Source organism: Betta splendens, chromosome 17 (assembly GCF_900634795.4).
Source record: "Betta splendens chromosome 17, fBetSpl5.4, whole genome shotgun sequence".
Taxonomy (NCBI): domain Eukaryota; kingdom Metazoa; phylum Chordata; class Actinopteri; order Anabantiformes; family Osphronemidae; genus Betta; species Betta splendens.
This window is the reverse complement of record NC_040897.2, coordinates 16,985,467-17,002,531: the sequence shown is the minus strand read 5'-3', so window position 1 is coordinate 17,002,531 and position 17,065 is coordinate 16,985,467. Positions and strand designations below refer to the sequence as shown.

Sequence of the window (17,065 nt, the reverse complement as noted above, 5' to 3'; positions counted from 1 at the left end):
CTCACCTCTGTGGCTTGTTTTGCTGGTGATTGGCTGAACCTAAAGATGAACTTGATACAATAGTTAAAAAGACCACAATCCATTAAGAAGTTGTAATATTTGTCAGCATAATGTACACAGTACAGAAAGTTAGTATATAATGTATCTGTATATAATGTTGAAGCATTTGCTTCAACATTCCTCAAGATGCCACTTTTAAGTGATCAGTTCTCTTCATTTGCAGGTGTGTGGGTGTTTTTGGGCTGGAAGCTGTCACAGTGCACGTTTCCCTCAGTGCTGTGTTACAGTAGGTGCACTGTCAGAGGGAATCATTGTTTGTAACAGAGCTACAGTGGGCAGGATTAGTCCATCCTCCAGACTCCAAGTCTGCTTCTGGGTCGTTATTATCATTATGTGCCCTGAGGGAGTTTTTTGGCTGTCATGTAAATCTGAGAGAGGCTGCTAAAGGTCGTGTGCTTCATAGATGCTTCTCATGAGATTCTAGCGCCCTCTACTGTCAAATGATGCTATTTCAGTAAGATCAAAAACGCTGATCTGATCACATTAGCCACATTAGGACAGATTTAAATATGTGGACATGGAATTATATGATCACTTTAAATTAATTAATAAATGCCTGTCAGCTTCCTGTTGTGGACAAATGTCTGCTCCCACGGTTTGACTGACAATGTCAAGCATTATGTTCAACACAGTAAAAACACATGATTATATTAAAGTTGTTTTTCACAAATATTCTGTTTACTTTTCGCAAAATTCTAGGCCACGTCTGATGTGAAAGAGCAGATTGTTTCATTTTCCTAATTGTTATCTCTCTTTCCATATCATCATATCTTCAGCATTCTGCGATCGCATGCATTACTTTTTCTCATAACTCATCTGAATGTTTCCTCATCATATATACTGTAATGTGCATGATCATTATTTATTACTAAATATGTGCTGGCTGGAGGTTAGAGGCTTAAGATCAGGCTTAAAACCGTTGTCTTTGATAAAGCTTATAGTTAGAGATGCTTCAGGTCACTGGCAATGATTGTTAGTCACAGGAACCATCTCTTAGTTAAGCTGCAATAGAAATAGACTGCTGGGGACCTAATTTATACACTGAGCTCCTCTGTTTTCTACCTTTTCTATCCAATAACCCCCATCATTGTTTCATATTTAACTAACCTTGTCTCTTTCTCTCTTGAGATAACCTTGTTGTGATTTGGCGCTAATTAAATAAAACTGAATTGAATTGAAGGAGCTGGAGGTGATGTCTAGTTGTTAAGCATCTGGGGTGACCGTTATAGCGCTGAAATGCATTTCACTGCCAAAAACTCTTAATTTCAAGAAGATTCCATGAGCCAAGTGTCTATTAAGTTCGCAGTCTAGCTACTGATGTGCGTACGTACGTTTCACGTATTCAACGGTCGTCTTTCGGTTAGCGCTTTCGCTTTTAGAGTGAAATACCAGACAGGAAGTCGCTTTAATCCGAGGAACTTGACCTCGGAGCCGCTCGTAACATATCGGCTCTGCTCGGTTTGTTTTGACCCCGCCCCTCACCGCAAAGGAGCGAGATGAAAACCGGGCTCCGCAGCGTTTGTGCGCTCGGACTGACTGAACAGAAACCAACAGGAGCTAGACCGGAGCACCAGGCAGAGCGGACCGGACCGGACCGGACCGGACCGGATCGGACGGGGACCTCTCCGTTGTGCTGCAGCGGAATCTCCGGGCAGACACCGAGCAGTTCGCCGCAGCACAGCCGAGGTGAGGTGGACTCCCGGCGGCCGCAGCTGCGTCCCGTGGAGGACTGATCCTAGATCTGCTGCAGCGGACTGAGCCGGAGACATGTACCAGGTCCAGGTAAGCGTTACCTGTTTCCACCTGTGTGTGACGTCATCGATGGCAAAGTAGCAGAACACGTGATTTTTTTTTACTCACAATCAAAGAAACATTTAAACCTAAGTCCTAAGAAAAAATAGATTAATTTGGTTCCTTGTGCCGAATCCACCAAAAGCACGTCAAACGGCCCGGTTCCTTGTCCACTGCAGGGAGACGTTCTGCTCTGACCCGTCACCTCAGCAGCGTCTGTTTTTATAAACTGAAGTGGTAAAGACTGGATCAGGACCAGGTTGCAGTTCAGTTCTGGGCCTTGACTTCTTGATTTGGGCTTTTATCAGCTGGTTCTGTTTGGGAATCTTTAGTGGGGTTTTGTTCCTTGCCTGCTGTTTCTTGTGTTTCTTTTCTGCCAGCATCTGTTAAAGACAAACTTTACATAAAATATTTATTACTGGGCTTGAGTTGAATGTTTTATAAAACCAGCACCAGCAGAGTTCTGCTACATGAAATGTATGTAATGCCGGGCTTTGATGCTTTGATTGAATGAGTCAGATCACGAGACTTTGATCAGATGCAACAAAGAAAGTTTGATCTTTTGCTGTGTGGACCAGACGCTGACCTCTGACCTCGTACCTCCTGTAGGGAACATTGTGCTTTTATTTCTGGTTCAGATCGATGGGTTCTGCATTTGATGAGTCGAAACCCAGTGTGTAGGTTTTCTAGTTTTCCCAGTTTGGTTCTGATTGTTTCTGGGTCTTATCTCTCATCTGTGGTGCCTCTGCCTCCCGGTGACTCCAGGAAGCTTTTCCTGGGTCAGCTTCGCTTGTTGCTCTTTGTGTCCGTCTGGGGTTTGTGTATGAACTAAAGGGTGGATGGTGAGTCCCAAGCTCAGGTTTGATAAGTGTGGAGCTCAGCCAAAGCGGGTCACAGTTCCAGATCTAAGTCCACAGATTGTTTAAACCCGTGAGACGATAACTTACACCAATGTCTGAACACGTCAGATGTTTGTGTTCATGCTGCAGGAAAAGAAGGACCCGGATCAGTCCAATGTACAAACACTGACCGGGTTTCATGATATTTGGTGAATGTTGGTTTTTAGATGATTACAGTCAGACCCTTCCTTAGTTTGAGTCAGAATCAGAACATTGTTTTTTATGCAGCCTGGGTTCCTGTGATATAGTTAGAACCCGAGGCTCCAGGGGCTAAAATCTGATATCTGGCCTGAGGAAGAGTACTACTACTAGTACTACTAGAACTAGTAGCTGCAGTACAACGTGTAACAGTGTCCAGGTGCTCGCGATCTGCTACATATGTTCGTGGTTCTGCTGAGCTGAGTTTGGTTCTGCTGGGACTGAAGTACTGTTGGCTCAGCACAACAGTGGGTTATTTTTGGTCTGATCCAAATTGACAGAACTTTATCGGCTTCTTTCAGCTGCCCACTTAAATGGGATGAGCAAATCTACTATGTTTTGAGGTCAGAATTTACAGTAAAGTATTTGTGTATTTCAAATTAAAAGCCTGTATTTAAAGTATTATTATTATGTGCGTGTCAGCACATGAGCGTGAGCAGAGCAGATACTTTATTCTACGGTTCTGGAATGGTTTTGGTTTCTGGGTCTTTTTGGAGATGAGCAGCTCCGACCCAATCGCTGCTCTGGGTTTTCTCTGCTATCGGACCAAGCTCGCAGTTCTGACCGACTGACATCAGGGGCTTGTGGGCTTCACTGGAAGCATCTGCAGCCGCTCTCGTCCCTCCTCCATGATTCATGTGCGTTTGAGCCGCTCTAATAATAAACGTGCAGGAGGGTGATGTTTTATTGAGCAGCTGGTTCCGCTCGCTCGTTTCGCTCCATCAGCTCGTCTTCTCTCTAACAAACGTCCATCACGACTCCTCAATCGTTTCCTCCCAGTACGGTCTGGTTTCTGAATGGGCTGATGGATCCGTTCATGTTATCAACCTGTAGCTCTACAGAAACCTGTAGAGCTGTGTGCTGCCTTGCTCGAAGGCGTGTCAGGGAAAGGAAGTAAGTACCGAAGGAAGGAAGTACTGTTGTTTGAGGATGAATGAGTGAACCTGTCGCTCTGACTGTTGTAGGGCAAAGGGGAAAAGGTCGTTGCCGTGGTGCTGAAGGAGCTTCCTGGTAAAAAGGCGTCCAGTGAAGGAACCCCCCCCGTCGCCGTGACAACCAAGGTTGGCATGACGACCATGACTGTTTATCACTTTCCTGCACCTTCATGTACAGTACCGTCTTTAATAACTGTCCTGGCCTCGGTCACTGTGTTGATCCAGTCATCGTCCTTTGGAGCGGCGGCGGCTTCGGCTTGTCTTTGGGTTCAGATGATGGTAGAACTTTGCTGGCAGCGGATCAGCTGTTCTGGTGTTGACCTGTTCAGGCTCCTTCTAGTTCGCTCCCGTCTCGCGCTGATGAATTAACTGTTTGCAGACTGAAGCTTTACCATCGCAGATGTTTCGTTTAGTGCGGCTCCTCTCACTCATCTGCTGTAAAAGGGTTTTGAGGCTGTAGCCCTGACTCGTGTCTCTGGTCTCCAGCTGGTCAGGGAGCAGCAGGAGAGTCGCCCCCTGCTGAGCCCGTCCATCGATGACTTCCTGTCAGAGAGCCGCAGCGAGGCCGCGTCCAGCCGAGCCGTCGCCTCCAGCACAGCAGGTAATGTCCTCACGAGAGTCCACTGTCCTCTGGGACAGATGCTAAACGGACACCATATGATGAACAGCTGGATCTGCAGAGAATTGAACGTAGCTTTGCTGACGGCCCTGAACCACAGCTACACATGGTTGTGAGCGCGCTCCGCCCCTCTGCTTTCTCTGTGTCCTCCGCTGTCGTCCTTCCTCCTAGGCCCATCTGTCACCTCCGCCTCAGCAGGGACCCAACCATTAATTAACACTCTGACCTCCTCACGCTCGGTGCTGTCTTAGACACACAGGCAGCTCACTTTGTTTGCTCCTCTGTTCAACCCAAAGCCACGAGAGGAGAGGGAACAGCTGCTGAGGCTTCACCTGAGGATCAAACTTTTAGAGGTCACACAGCTCAGTTGTTGCTCATTAAGATCAACATGCCATCAACCGCCAGCTTTATTGATTATGAAGCTTTGACACTTGTATGGGTCAAACCAAATCCAGCATCAGTGATGGTGCCTGATCCCATCTTAGTGAGGGCAATTACTGACTGGAACGTGGATCAACCCTTGGAACCACCACCAAAACCACCAGAACGTAGATGTCAGGACCCAAGAGAGCTTCTATGGCGTGTATAAAACAGGATATTCTCTCATAAAGCTCTTATCTTTGACTTTTGCAGTTCTGTCCACTGCTCTGGACCTGGTGGACCTCAGCGAGCCGGGCCAGAGCAGTGGTAGCAGTAGGAGTCCTCTGAGAAGGAAGAGTCCTCGACGCCGAGCGAGACCCGATAAGACGGAGCTGATTCAGGTGGAGGTGGAACCTCGGCGGGCCAGCCCCAGAACTCCTGAGAGGACCTCGCTGGACTCTGGTAATATAATGGATCCAACAGCAGCTTCTGTTGCTCATTTAGTTAAAAGCTCTCATTGATTTTAATCTGAGCTTTTACTCTGAACACGTCGTTTCCTGTGACTAACCATTATTTAAAGGAGTTCTGTTACATAATGAACTCAGGTCTTTCTATAAAGCTGCGTTTTCCACCAGCTGACCTTGTTGTGTCGTGTTGTGTTCACAGTCAGTCTGCCGTCACCTCTGGACGTGAATGATGAAAGATGCAGGAGGAGATACGAGAAGAGATGCACGTCTCAGCACTCATCCAGCGAGCTGCTCTGGTACCAGAACCAAATCAGCCCAATTGCTTGTTGTCACACATATAGACTAGAGTCTCTATTAGCAGCTCAGTTGGCCTTAAATGATCCTGCCTAACCTATTTTTCAGGATCCTTGTTCACATTGTGTTCTGATGACCCGTTTCTCGTTGTGTTTGGATCCTTCAGGTCTGCAGAGTTTAAAACTGATTCACTAACAAAGAACGCCTTCGGCATCCACAGCTTTGACGACCTCGACTTCATATCGTCCACACAGGTCAGTGGACGTTTCCCAGAGTTCATACTATAGCGCCCAGCAGTGAGTAGTTCAGGGGTCCTGGGATAAAGGAGCTGCTGGAGGCTCCCTGTGACCTTTGTCTGTGCCGTAGGACTGTGCAGGGCCCAGGCGGCGCAGACGGACCCGGTCTCTGTTGGCCAGAAACGAGTCTCTGGAGGATGAGTTCGTCAGAGCAAAGGCTGCCGTCGAGGTACAAAGCACCACACGCTGACCAGCGCCTCACTGGTCCGAGGCAGAAAGCTTCATCTCCTGGTTCCTTTCCGTCTTTCAGGCCGCGCCCTCTAAAGCTGCAGTTACAGCAGAGTTGCTCAGATTTCGTCTGCACTTCCTGATTCAGCAGAACTTCAGGAATCTGACTCAGCACCAGCTCGGCCTGTAGACGTGTCACACACAGATCCCCAGGATCCGCTTTCACATCTAACCCTCACGGCAGCAGATCGCTTCATGTGGCGGGTTCTAGCATTGATTAAAGTGCACATTTGCTGCATCACATATTTACCTGAAGCGTTTTTTAGGTTCTGCTTTTCAATCCTTTCAGCTCAGTGGACCTGATCACAGCTTCTCCTTTTGATTGAAAGTATTAAAGTACAGCTTAACTCCTGACACGGTGACGCTCAATTGGTTGTGGCCTGATCGGATCTGACGGCCCATTTGTTCACCCGTCAGCCCAGCAAACAACAATATCGATTTTAAAGGAACTGCTGTACTACTGTTTTCAACAGGGGAATGAACAAACGGGAAAAGCTCAAAGCACGATCACCGTTTGTAGACGAGGTCAATTAAAGGTGAAGCGGTTTGAGAGCGTTTCCTCCTCCTGCTGAGTATTTAATGAGGAGCTGGTTGAGAAAACTGAGTACTGATCCAGTATTTATGAGGTCCTACATTATACAGCTGCATCCGCTCAGGGAGCCACGAGTTAGAACACAGACAAGCCTTTGTTTATAAGTTACTGCAGTGAAACGTCAGAATTAAAGATGAATTGTGACTGGTTGAGTTCAGAGTTCTGGGACGGCGTGTGTTGATGTTGTTGTTGTTGTTGTTTTCGTTGTGCTGTTACAGTCGGACACAGTTCTGGGACTGCGTGTGTTGATGTTGATGTTGTTGTTTTCGTTGTGCTGTTACAGTCGGACACAGAGTTTTGGGATAAAATGCAGGCAGAGTGGGAGGAACTCGCTCGGAGGAACTGGCTGGAGGACTCGGAGGACCAAAATGCGGTTCTTCCTTCTCCACCCGTGGAGAACGTAAGTGAGCTGTTTCATGAAACTGAGGCCGTGATTAATGAGACAAAATATGACGGAGATGAATATTTGCTAGTGCTGATCTTGGTTTTAATCCTCTGGCCTGAGATCAAATGGGAGCGCCTCCCTAATCCCCAGTAATCCCCTCTATGCTCAGGTGTTACATCACCGTGGTGATGGAGGTGAAGCCGCTCTGATGTCGACATATTATTAAACATCTGTTGAAACGTGTGAACAGATGTTTGATGCACCACGTTGGCCGTTTCCTGTTTTTGATCAAGTCTGAAACTGAAATGATTAGTAACTGAGACCAACTTTGAACAGCTCCTCTTATCTTACCAATTTAAACCACCTCTACATTTACTGAAGCGTGACAATAAAAACCATGCGGACAGAGCTGGTTTTGGTTCTGGCTCTGACTTCAGACGTATCCAGCCTTTAATTGGTTCTTTATCCACCGATAAATCTTAACTAAAGGATTTTAAGGATTTTAGTTTTAAACAACATTCGCTCTCTTTGTTTATTGTGCTAAACCTTTGGATTCTAACTAATCAAGTGAATATTTGTAAAGATTTGTTAATTGTTACATTTTTAAATTTTTTAAAAATTTCTTCATGACAAATATCCATGCAGTGGGAATGAGCTGCTCTTCTTTCTACAGGGTTGTTACTTCAACGCCAACAATCCGTACAGAGACTGGCCCAACGCCTTCGCTGAGGGTCAGGAGAAGGCCCGGGAAGGAGACCTGAACACGGCTGTGCTGTTGCTGGAGGCGGCCATCTTACAGGACCCACAGGACTCAGAGGTGAGACATCATCCACACGCTCAGCATGAACATCGTTGAGGTCTGGCAGGAACCTGGTGTTCTATTTTCAGCTTTCTAGCTTTGTGCTGCGTCGGTTGTGCTCCTGTGTGTATGTGATCTACCCTCCTGGTCTTTCAGGCCTGGCAGGTTCTGGGGACGACTCAGGCTGAAAATGAGAATGAGCAGGCTGCTATCACATCCCTGCAAAGGTGTGATGTCTCATACTATATGCTTATAGAAATGTGACTGGTTGTGATGATGTTGGCCCAGGTGAGACCTGTTACCTGTTCCGCCTGCTGCAGGTGTCTGGAGCTGCACCCTAACAACCTGCCAGCTCTCATGGCGCTGGCCGTCAGCTTCACCAACAGCGGGATGCAGCAGGAGGCGTGTGATGCTCTGCGTCGCTGGATCAGCCACAACCCTCGGTATAAACACCTGGTCCTGGGTCGTAGTAGCCCACTACAGGGTTCCCCAGCCACGCCACGCAGGGGCCCACACCCACCAAGAGCACGGTAAACAAACCCAGGGAGTGCTGGTACTATGGGCCTGCTCCACCCACAGCTGGGGACTTGGCTTTATTGAATTGTCCTTAGCTTGTTTCTACCCATGAACATTTACTGGCAGCTTTAAGGGAGAAGTCCAACAGCTCATCTGTGTTGCAGGTCTGAGCTGCAGGATGTGCTGGTCCTCTTCCAGGAAGCAGCTATGTTGAATCTGGACTGTGTGGATCCAGACCTGCAAACCGGACTGGGAGTCCTCTTCAACCCTCAGCTCAGACTTCAGCAAAGCAGTGAAGCCTTTACTGCAGCGCTGTCAGTGAGACCAGAGGTAGGAACAGGTTCTCCTGAGGTTCAGTCACAGTGTTTGACTGTCCCGACGAACCAAGCTTCTTCAGCTGTGACTCCCCCCTTTTTTTGACTGCAGGACTACCTGCTGTGGAACCGTCTGGGGTGCCACGTTGGCGAACGGGGAAACCGCAGCGAGGAGGCGGTGGAGGCGTACACCAGAGCGCTGGAGCTGCAGCCTGGATTCATCCGGTCCAGATACAACCTGGGGAATCAGCTGCATCAACCTCGGCGCCCACAGGTAACGAAGTGGAGTGTACCAAGAAGGCAGTTCAGGGTCCAACCACAAGGTGGAGCCTTGAACCCAAAAATCCAGGTCAAATACTGAGAGGATAGCAAAGTAAAAAGCGTTTATTGTTTTTATGTACAGGTTCCTGTTGCAATTAAAATTCTTACATTGCTTGTCCACAATGAATGCTGGGACAGATGAATAAAAGAAGATAGCAAGAAATGAAACTAAAGCTATAACAAACTATATAGAAAAATATAATTAAAATAATAAAAATAATATTTATAGTATGATACAATAATAATAAGGCTAACATAATAGTAACAATAATAATAATAGCAACATAACAGCAAGCATCAGTCAGTTTGCAGTCAGGACCTGGTTGAAACTTGTTCCGGAATCTTGACGGCTGATTCTGGAGTGCTAACACCTCCAGACTCCTGCACATCCGACCTGATGGATAGGAGTGTAAACAGTCACATATTGAGGGTCCGTGAATGATTGAAGGCAGCGCTCCTGTGGACCCTTGATGACAAATACCCTGCAGAGAGACAGAGAAGAGGACAGAGAAGTCCCGATGATCTCCTCAGCTGTCTCCTCTTTGCAGACGTTTGCGGTCCCCAACTGTGGTGCTGCCGTACCACACAGTGATGTAGCTGGTCAGCCGTGCAGCTGCAGAAGTTGCTGAGGACCTTTTGTGACAAACTAAAGGTCCTCAGCATCCTCAGAAAGTACAGCCGCTGTTGTGTCTTCTTCACCAGCTGTGTGGTATTAAGAGTCCAGGTGAGGTCCTCACTGATGTGGACCCCAAGGTACCTCAAGCTCCTGGATAAACAGTGGCTGATGAGGTCTGAGACTGGCCACCTCGCTCCTATAGGCTGCTTCATCTCCCCCAGTCATCCTTCCTACCAAGGCAGTGTCATCTGTGAACCTCAGGATGATTTTGTCTTTGTGGGAGGCGACACAGTCATGGGTGAACAGTGTGTAGAGGATGTGGCTGAGGACACACCCCTGTGTGGTTCATTACGGTGGTGTCTGACCTCCTTTCCAATCCTTACAGACTGAGGCCTGCCTGTCAGGAAATCCAGTAGCCAGTCAGAGTGTAGGGTACAGTCCAGGTGTAGACAGTTTGTGGGGGATGACTGTGTAAAAAGCAGAGCTACAGTCAATAAAGAGCATCTGGATGGAAACATTCTATTTATTGTATGTATTGTATGTCATTCCTACCTAACCAACAGTGTGATAAAGAGTCATAGTGTCATTGAGTTTATGAATCAAAGCTTTTAATTCAAAGTAAACAAAGTTTAATGTTTGTGTCGTACTATACTACATGTGGATCCTCTGTCAGGTTGGTTTTAACGTTTGACTTGTACCTCATGTGTTCATGTTCTGAAATGGTTCCTGTCCCGGTTCTGCAGGGACGCGGTCAGTAACTTCCTGACAGCCCTGAACCAGCAGAGGCGGAGTCAGCGCTGCAGCCACCAACAGATGTCGGCCAACATCTGGACCGCTCTGCGCATCGCTGTGTCCTTGATGGACTGTCCCGAGCTGTTCCAGGCCGCCAGCGCCGAAGACCTGGACCTGCTGACAAGGGCCTTTGAAATGGGCCACGTCTGACGGATTCTGTGGTCCCTGCCTCCCAGAGGCTGAGGGAAGCCAAAGAACTGAGAAGCGACAACCCTTTATCTTCCTGTACACACCCTGTTGTTGGACAGGAAGCAGCATGTGTTGGACAACATTTTTCAGCGCCTCTGACGGCCTTGAAGCCATTTTACTGTTTATCTAAATGTAAACTAGCAAAGCTCCAGGTCTGATACAAACTGAACCATCAGGTCAACAAATCATTTCACTATAACCATATAACTATATATTAACTATATTATTAACTATTAATTGTTTACAGACAATAGAGGTTCACGATGGTAAAATGACACCTGGAACATGTGAACAGTAAAAAACAGCAACATAATGATTATGAATAATTTGCATCTCTGAATAGATGAGACAAACTTTATTGATCCTCTTGGAGAAATTGGGTCCTCTGCATTTGACCCATCCCCAAATGAGCGCCCAGGGAGCTAGTGTGAAGGATCCTCCCAGACTGACCCTCTGCCCACGGAGCCACCAGGCCGCCATCATATATAATAGTGTAGGAATTATTAGGGTGAACGATTTCTCACAACCACTGATTAAACGCTGGACGCCCACCTGTATAATGTCTGTGGTGATAGAACCTGGTTCTTAGAACTAGAAGCTGCATTAGTCGTGTTAGTTATTCACACTTATGCCAACCTTTGGATGACTCTGAGATGATTTCATTTACTAAATGCTGTATCTAATTATTAGGAAAACAGAAATATTAAGACTTTGATCTGTTAGATGCATGAGTTAGAAAACATTGCATCAGAAGCTTCAGGTCTCATGAAGAGGAGGAGGAAGTTCAACATCTAAATATCAAAAGCATTGTTTTATCTCAGCGTTTGTTTCCTTTAAAAACTTGTGAAGCCATAAAAACCAGTCTTGGGAAGCGCTGAACCTGCAGCTGGTCTGGATGCAAAACCTTAAACTCACCCACACTTTTAGTGTGAAGCCCGATGTCCTGTCACTTCCTGTTTCTACCTGCAGGGTTTAGTGTCAAGCGTCAGATTCATGGTTTTAATCTTCAGCTCTTACTCTGGTTTTCTGAGCTGCTGCTGCTTCGTGGTTTGATGTTTCACCTTTCTGCTGCAGAGGGAACATCCAACAGCTGTAAACTAAAGCAGATCCCGTTGGCCGCCTGCTGCTCAGTCTTCCCTGTGCAGCTTCTGGTTTTTCTCATGGTTTGTGCTTTGGATGCTTCAGCGCAAACAAACGCACAGACTATAATCACCTGTAAACAATAAACAAAGTGAACACAACCTGAAACAGGCGCCGTTTGTTCAGATCAGTCACCGACATTCATTAGCTCAGATCGTCTTCATTAGATTTCACCTCAAAGATTTGGTGAATTTTGGTGGTGCTGGTGATGGGTCAGAACTCATCTGAGCAGAGAACTGAGGTTCTGTGATGCAAAACAAAGAAGCTTCTGTTCTGTTACCAAACATTTGCTGGTTCTGGTCATCATGCAAAAAGGAACATGTTTCCGAGGCACAGAACCGAACCGGCTGAGTCCACTCAAACCCGATGGTGAGGAGTCAGGTTCTTAGCAGGTTGGTTGTTTCTCTGCTAACGTCAGCCCCACTGAGCTGCTCACACATTCACATTCACATCAAGGTTCTGTTTAATGACACTTGAGTTGGATCAGAACAGCTGCAGGTCACACATCATACACAGACTTGATTAAGGTGAGAGACCAGAAAACAAAGATCAACAATCCAATGATCAAACCATTAGAACTACACTGACTTCTATGTGAGCAGAACCTCTACCACCACCGGCACAGCTCTACTGATGCTGGACCCAATCAGCAGCAGGACCTGGTTCTGGTCTACCCTAGTTTCCCTGCAGGTACTGAACAGAAAAAGCCTCCAGCTGAGTCTCCAGGTCTGTGGCTCGGTTCCTGAAAAACAAGGTTCCTGTGAATTCATGGAACTGATCCCATGTCCCCACCCCCCCAGCAGGTATGACCTCTGACCTGAATGCCTTGGATCTTCTCTGGATGTTCTCCAGTCTCTGGATCCTGAAACTCAGCTGTCGGATGTTTCCCTCCAGCTCTGCTTCACTCAGATCCACTCTCTGAGTCAGACGGCTGAAGGTAGACGACAGCTCCCTACAACACACACAGATTAATCCAACAGGCCGGGTCCGTCAGGTGAGGCGCACGGCTGGGGGCGTGGCCTTACTTGCACACCTGCTGACTGCAGGCAGAGCTTGTGACGGGGACGACGGCTCTCAGCCGGTGGGAGACGTGCTCCACAAACTGCTGCTTCAGAGCACGCTCCCTGCTGGCGTCGGTCCAGGTGAGCTTCTCGTACAGGTAGAGGAGGCCGTAGAGGGACAGGGACAGAGCGATGACACGCCAGCCCACCGAGCGGCACACCTGCACAACAACAACACACCTGAGGAGCTGGTCTGAGGGGTCAGAATGGACTCGGGTCTATGTGGGACGTACCACTCCACCCACCACCAGCACCGTCATAGACGCTCGGGAGGTGGCGGATACCAGACCCGTTGCTATGGAAACCAGCATATCCTCTCTGAATGTGGTGCTGTCCTGCAGACACAGAGGGAGGCGTTTTCATGTTACAGCTCAGTTCCAGCCTGTGTTCAGGTCTGAGGGGGGCTTGACCTGTCATGATGCTGAACAAAGAACATTCAGATGAACTATTTCAGGCTGGATTGTTGAGTGCCTGGTGGATGGGACAGAAGCATAAGAGTAAGAACCTGCTGGTTCTACAGTGTTCTGTTTGACCTGCAGTCTGGACTCAGAGCGGGTCAGCGCTCGCTTGGCACTGGCTGCACCGATGAAGCGAGTGACGAGGGCGGTCCAGCCCAAAGAAAACCGGAAGTCAATGTCCTCCCTGAAATCTGCGCAGAGGGCGGCGAGGCCGAGGTCAAAGGTCAACTCGAAGGAGGTGGAAGGAGCAGAGAGTTGCTCTTGGACGCACAGGGACAGCAGAGGACGGACGCTGTCTGAGGACAGAGCAGAACAACATCAGACTCTGTGAGGAACTCAACGGGACGCGGCTTCAGGTGGCGTCGTACCGATCATGTGTCTCTGAGCGTCTCTGATGTCACGGATGACGCCGACAGAGCAGCGATGAGACAATGACCCGAGCAGGCGCTCGTCCACATGCTGCAGCAGCTTCTACACAGGATGACAAGTGTCACAGGCGCATCAGTACGACGTGTCTGCGTGGTTCTGGAGAACCACCACCAAATTACACAACAGAAGGATTTTACCAATGAAGACGTTTCTGCTTAATAACATGAAACAACCAACCAAGTGGAGCTCAGGTGAGCAACAGTAAGTGACACCCAGAACATCTGACCCGATGGGTTCACAGGACTCACAGTTTTGTAGAGCTGCAGAGTTTCCTGCGTCGGGTTGAAGTCGGCTCTGAACTCGTCCACCAGAACAGGAAGAGAGCGGATCTGATCCGACAGCGCTGAGGCGACCTGACAGAGACACAGAGCAGCTGTGACCTTTGGCCGAGGCCGATGTGAGCAGATGTTCCGTTCTGTACCTTGGCACCAGTGTCGTCAGTCAGAGTCCTGATCCGCTCCTTGACGCTGTCGGTCAGACGGTTAATCTGCCCTCGAACAAAGTCCAGCCGGTCCCGCTGCTCCTCCCGCTCCTCCAGGCAGCAGATTCTAAAGGTCAAAGGTCAGAGACCCACTGAGTCTGATTTTAGTGAGGATCCCTCCGGTCATGTCATCAGTGCTTCTCTCACTTCCTGTCAGCGGAGGCCACGTTGATGGCGTCCATCACAGCCTTGATGGCCTCGGCGATCTGCCACGCTCTCACCGTGTGCTGCTCGAACTTGGTCTTCACCGCTGACTGGGAGATGAACTCCTGCAGAGGACAGGGTCCATGACCAGACCGGGTCACAACCTAAAGCAGCGGCTCCGTTTTCACTTCCTACCTCAAACGTTCTCTCGAACGTCTGAAACTCCCTCAGTCTGTCGTGGAAGCCTTCAGCCAGAGCGCCACCTGCAGGAAGAGGAAGGAAATCAGGTCAACTCCTGATCCAAAGCCCAGATTCAGGCTTCAGTCCGTCTGTCTGTCTCCTGCTTCAACATGAGCAAGAACAAAAGAAGCCGTCATGAGAGCTATTACATTCTGGGAGGTGGGAAGGACTGTTGAACCACCTGTCCATAAATAGGAGTCCACCTTTCCACCCGTCTCACATGTCGCTCCTATTCCACTCGTCTCACCTGTCTCAGGCATGCCCTGTGCTCGCTGCATCCTGGAGCTCAGAACCTCTTTGGCTGAGACGAAGAAGATCCTTCCTGCAGCCTCCTCCAGACTGACCACCTTCAGTTCCTCAGCCAGGAAGCTGACGCAGCGGTCCAGGTGCTGCTTCCTTACCTGGGCAGCGGGAGGAGCACACCTTTCATCATCATCATCATCACTATCACTGTCGACTCTGTTTAGATGTTATCAATGAAACCTGAACCTCTTCAATTCTTGCACGGACCTCATCGATGTACTCGGGCTCGCTGACTGACGCATCCCATCGATTGTGGAGGATGAAGATGTTCGGTTTGGAGATTCTCTCACTGACTTTGTGAAAAAACAGTTTCTCCTGGAGACAGAACAGTGTTAGACCCATTCAGAAACCATGGGAAATGACCCAATCAGCTGGTTTCTCACAGTGTTCATCAGCGTCGACTCAGCGTTTCCCACCAGGACAAAGACGTCAGCGTCCAAACAGAATCTATCGATCCAACTGTCCAGCTCCAGAGTGACATCGGTGCCGGGCTAGGCCAAAGGTCAAAGGTCAGAAACATCATCCATTTTCCATGATTGAAAGTGTGTGGAAACATACCTGTCCATCAGCACCAGGTCGTCTCTCAGCAGAGCACAGCGGCTCTTAGGCCAGAACACTTTGACCAGACTGCCCGAGTCCAGAGATGGGTCCATGTGGAGCGCATGAGCCAGCTGGTTCACTGTCTGAAAATGGAGAGATCACGTCGGTTGAGTCTGGTTCTGTTAGAGCCTCTGTGTTTCTGTTTGTTTTATGGTTGTGTGTGTGTCTCGTGGTTCTGTTGGACCTACAGTGACGCTCCTCCTCTCGTTGGACGCCTCGGTGGTGAGATACGCCTCGTCGCCGTCGGTTCCCTCCACCCTCAGGAAACAGTTGGTGGTGTGTCCGATGCCGCTGGGCAGAACCCGGTCTCTCAGCATGGCGTTGATTACTGTGCTCTTCCCGTTACTGGTCCTGAACAACAAAGACCACTTTCACTCACTGGACAGGTCCAGGACTGGTTCTGAACATTTACAGGGAGACATTGTTGCATCATCAGCTCCTACAAACATTGGTTGGCGTGAATCTGTGTCAAGCAGCAGTTTGTGGGTCAGAGATAAGTTTATCTGAGGCCACAGTCGCCCTCAGACCTGCCCTGAGGAGGAAACTGACCCGACCAGGGTCCAGCTGCAGACTGAACAGGGTCTGATACATAATCCAGCTGGTTCTGGACACTAAGACTTAAATAAATGTATCCTTTAAATTAGCCTCGGCTCGAGTTTATTAATAAATAAACTGTGAATGAGGTAAAGAACCGGAGCAGGAGGCGAGTGGAGCGGACCTGACCTGTCAACAGCAGAACTCACCTGCCAAAAAACGCCACCTTCATGTGTCTCCGGACCAGAACCTCTCTGATGGTCGACAGTTTGGTGGCACAGCTCTGCATCTCCAGACTCTGCTCCTCCACAGCCACTGGACCCAGGTCTTGGCTCCGCCACACCTCTGCCAACAGACAAAACACACTGAACTACTGTACCACCTCCTGGACTCTCAGCAGGACAGCTCTGCAGCAGCTACAGGGTCGGTCTCAGGTTCTGGATGCACAGACCATCGACAAAGGTGTAGCCCTCCTTCACGAAGTCCAGCAGCTGATCGAAGATGGAAGTGATCGATCGCTTGGCTACCACGAAACGCCGCAAAGGAGACGGGTCCAAGGAGTCCATGACCCCAACACACACACACACACACACACCCACGCACACACACACGTTAACACGCTGCTGCTCCACACGTGAACACGCTGTCGGCCCAGATCAGAGGACCCTTTGTTTTCAGGGTTTCTCCATCGTCCCTTATCTGATGACTGAAGAGATTCTCAGCAGGCAGAGTGAAGCAAAGTGTGTGTGTGTGTGTGTGTGTGTGTGTGTGTGTGTGTGTGTGTGTGTGTGTGTGTGTGTGTGGTGTACAGATCCTCTTAGCAGGATTAGAGCTGCTTCACCTTCAACAACCTGCTCAGTGTCACACGTGTTTTTCAGGTTTAAAGCCCTTGTCACTGATCACATGCTGTGTTTATGAAGAACGTGTCCACTTCATCCAGTCTCTGTGGTTCATTACTAGGTCCAGTGGGTCTAGGTTTGTGTGTGGATTCTGACCCGAGCACA

The 17,065-nt window shown here is 48.7% G+C and overlaps 1 protein-coding gene, 1 long non-coding RNA gene and 1 pseudogene across 3 annotated transcripts; 1 reads left to right on the top strand and 2 right to left on the bottom strand.

Annotated features, from left to right (window-relative positions):
• Window position 1: 1 nt before the first annotated feature.
• On the bottom strand, window positions 2-1,576 carry LOC129603307 (uncharacterized). Of its 2 annotated transcripts, none has more exons than XR_008693076.1 (2): window positions 1,388-1,576; window positions 2-50 (listed from the first exon to the last, which is right to left on the bottom strand). It is a non-coding gene; the product is annotated as an uncharacterized LOC129603307 (long non-coding RNA). The 2 variants fall into 2 exon arrangements; XR_008693075.1 differs by having other exon boundaries at window positions 1,392-1,541.
• On the top strand, window positions 1,551-11,919 carry LOC114844659 (PEX5-related protein-like; annotated as a pseudogene).
• Window positions 11,920-12,256: 337 nt separating this feature from the next.
• LOC114844658 (mitofusin-1-like) lies at window positions 12,257-16,789 on the bottom strand. The gene is made up of 17 exons (XM_029132203.3): window positions 16,513-16,789; window positions 16,271-16,406; window positions 15,716-15,878; window positions 15,482-15,610; window positions 15,311-15,418; window positions 15,135-15,242; window positions 14,872-15,025; window positions 14,580-14,647; window positions 14,388-14,509; window positions 14,181-14,307; window positions 14,008-14,112; window positions 13,699-13,801; window positions 13,406-13,626; window positions 13,106-13,207; window positions 12,837-13,033; window positions 12,629-12,763; window positions 12,257-12,553 (listed from the first exon to the last, which is right to left on the bottom strand). Exons 1-17 carry the CDS (start codon window positions 16,625-16,627, stop codon window positions 12,487-12,489), a joined length of 2,160 nt encoding a protein of 719 aa, XP_028988036.1. The 5' UTR covers window positions 16,628-16,789; the 3' UTR covers window positions 12,257-12,486.
• Between the last annotated feature and the right edge of the window lie 276 nt (window positions 16,790-17,065).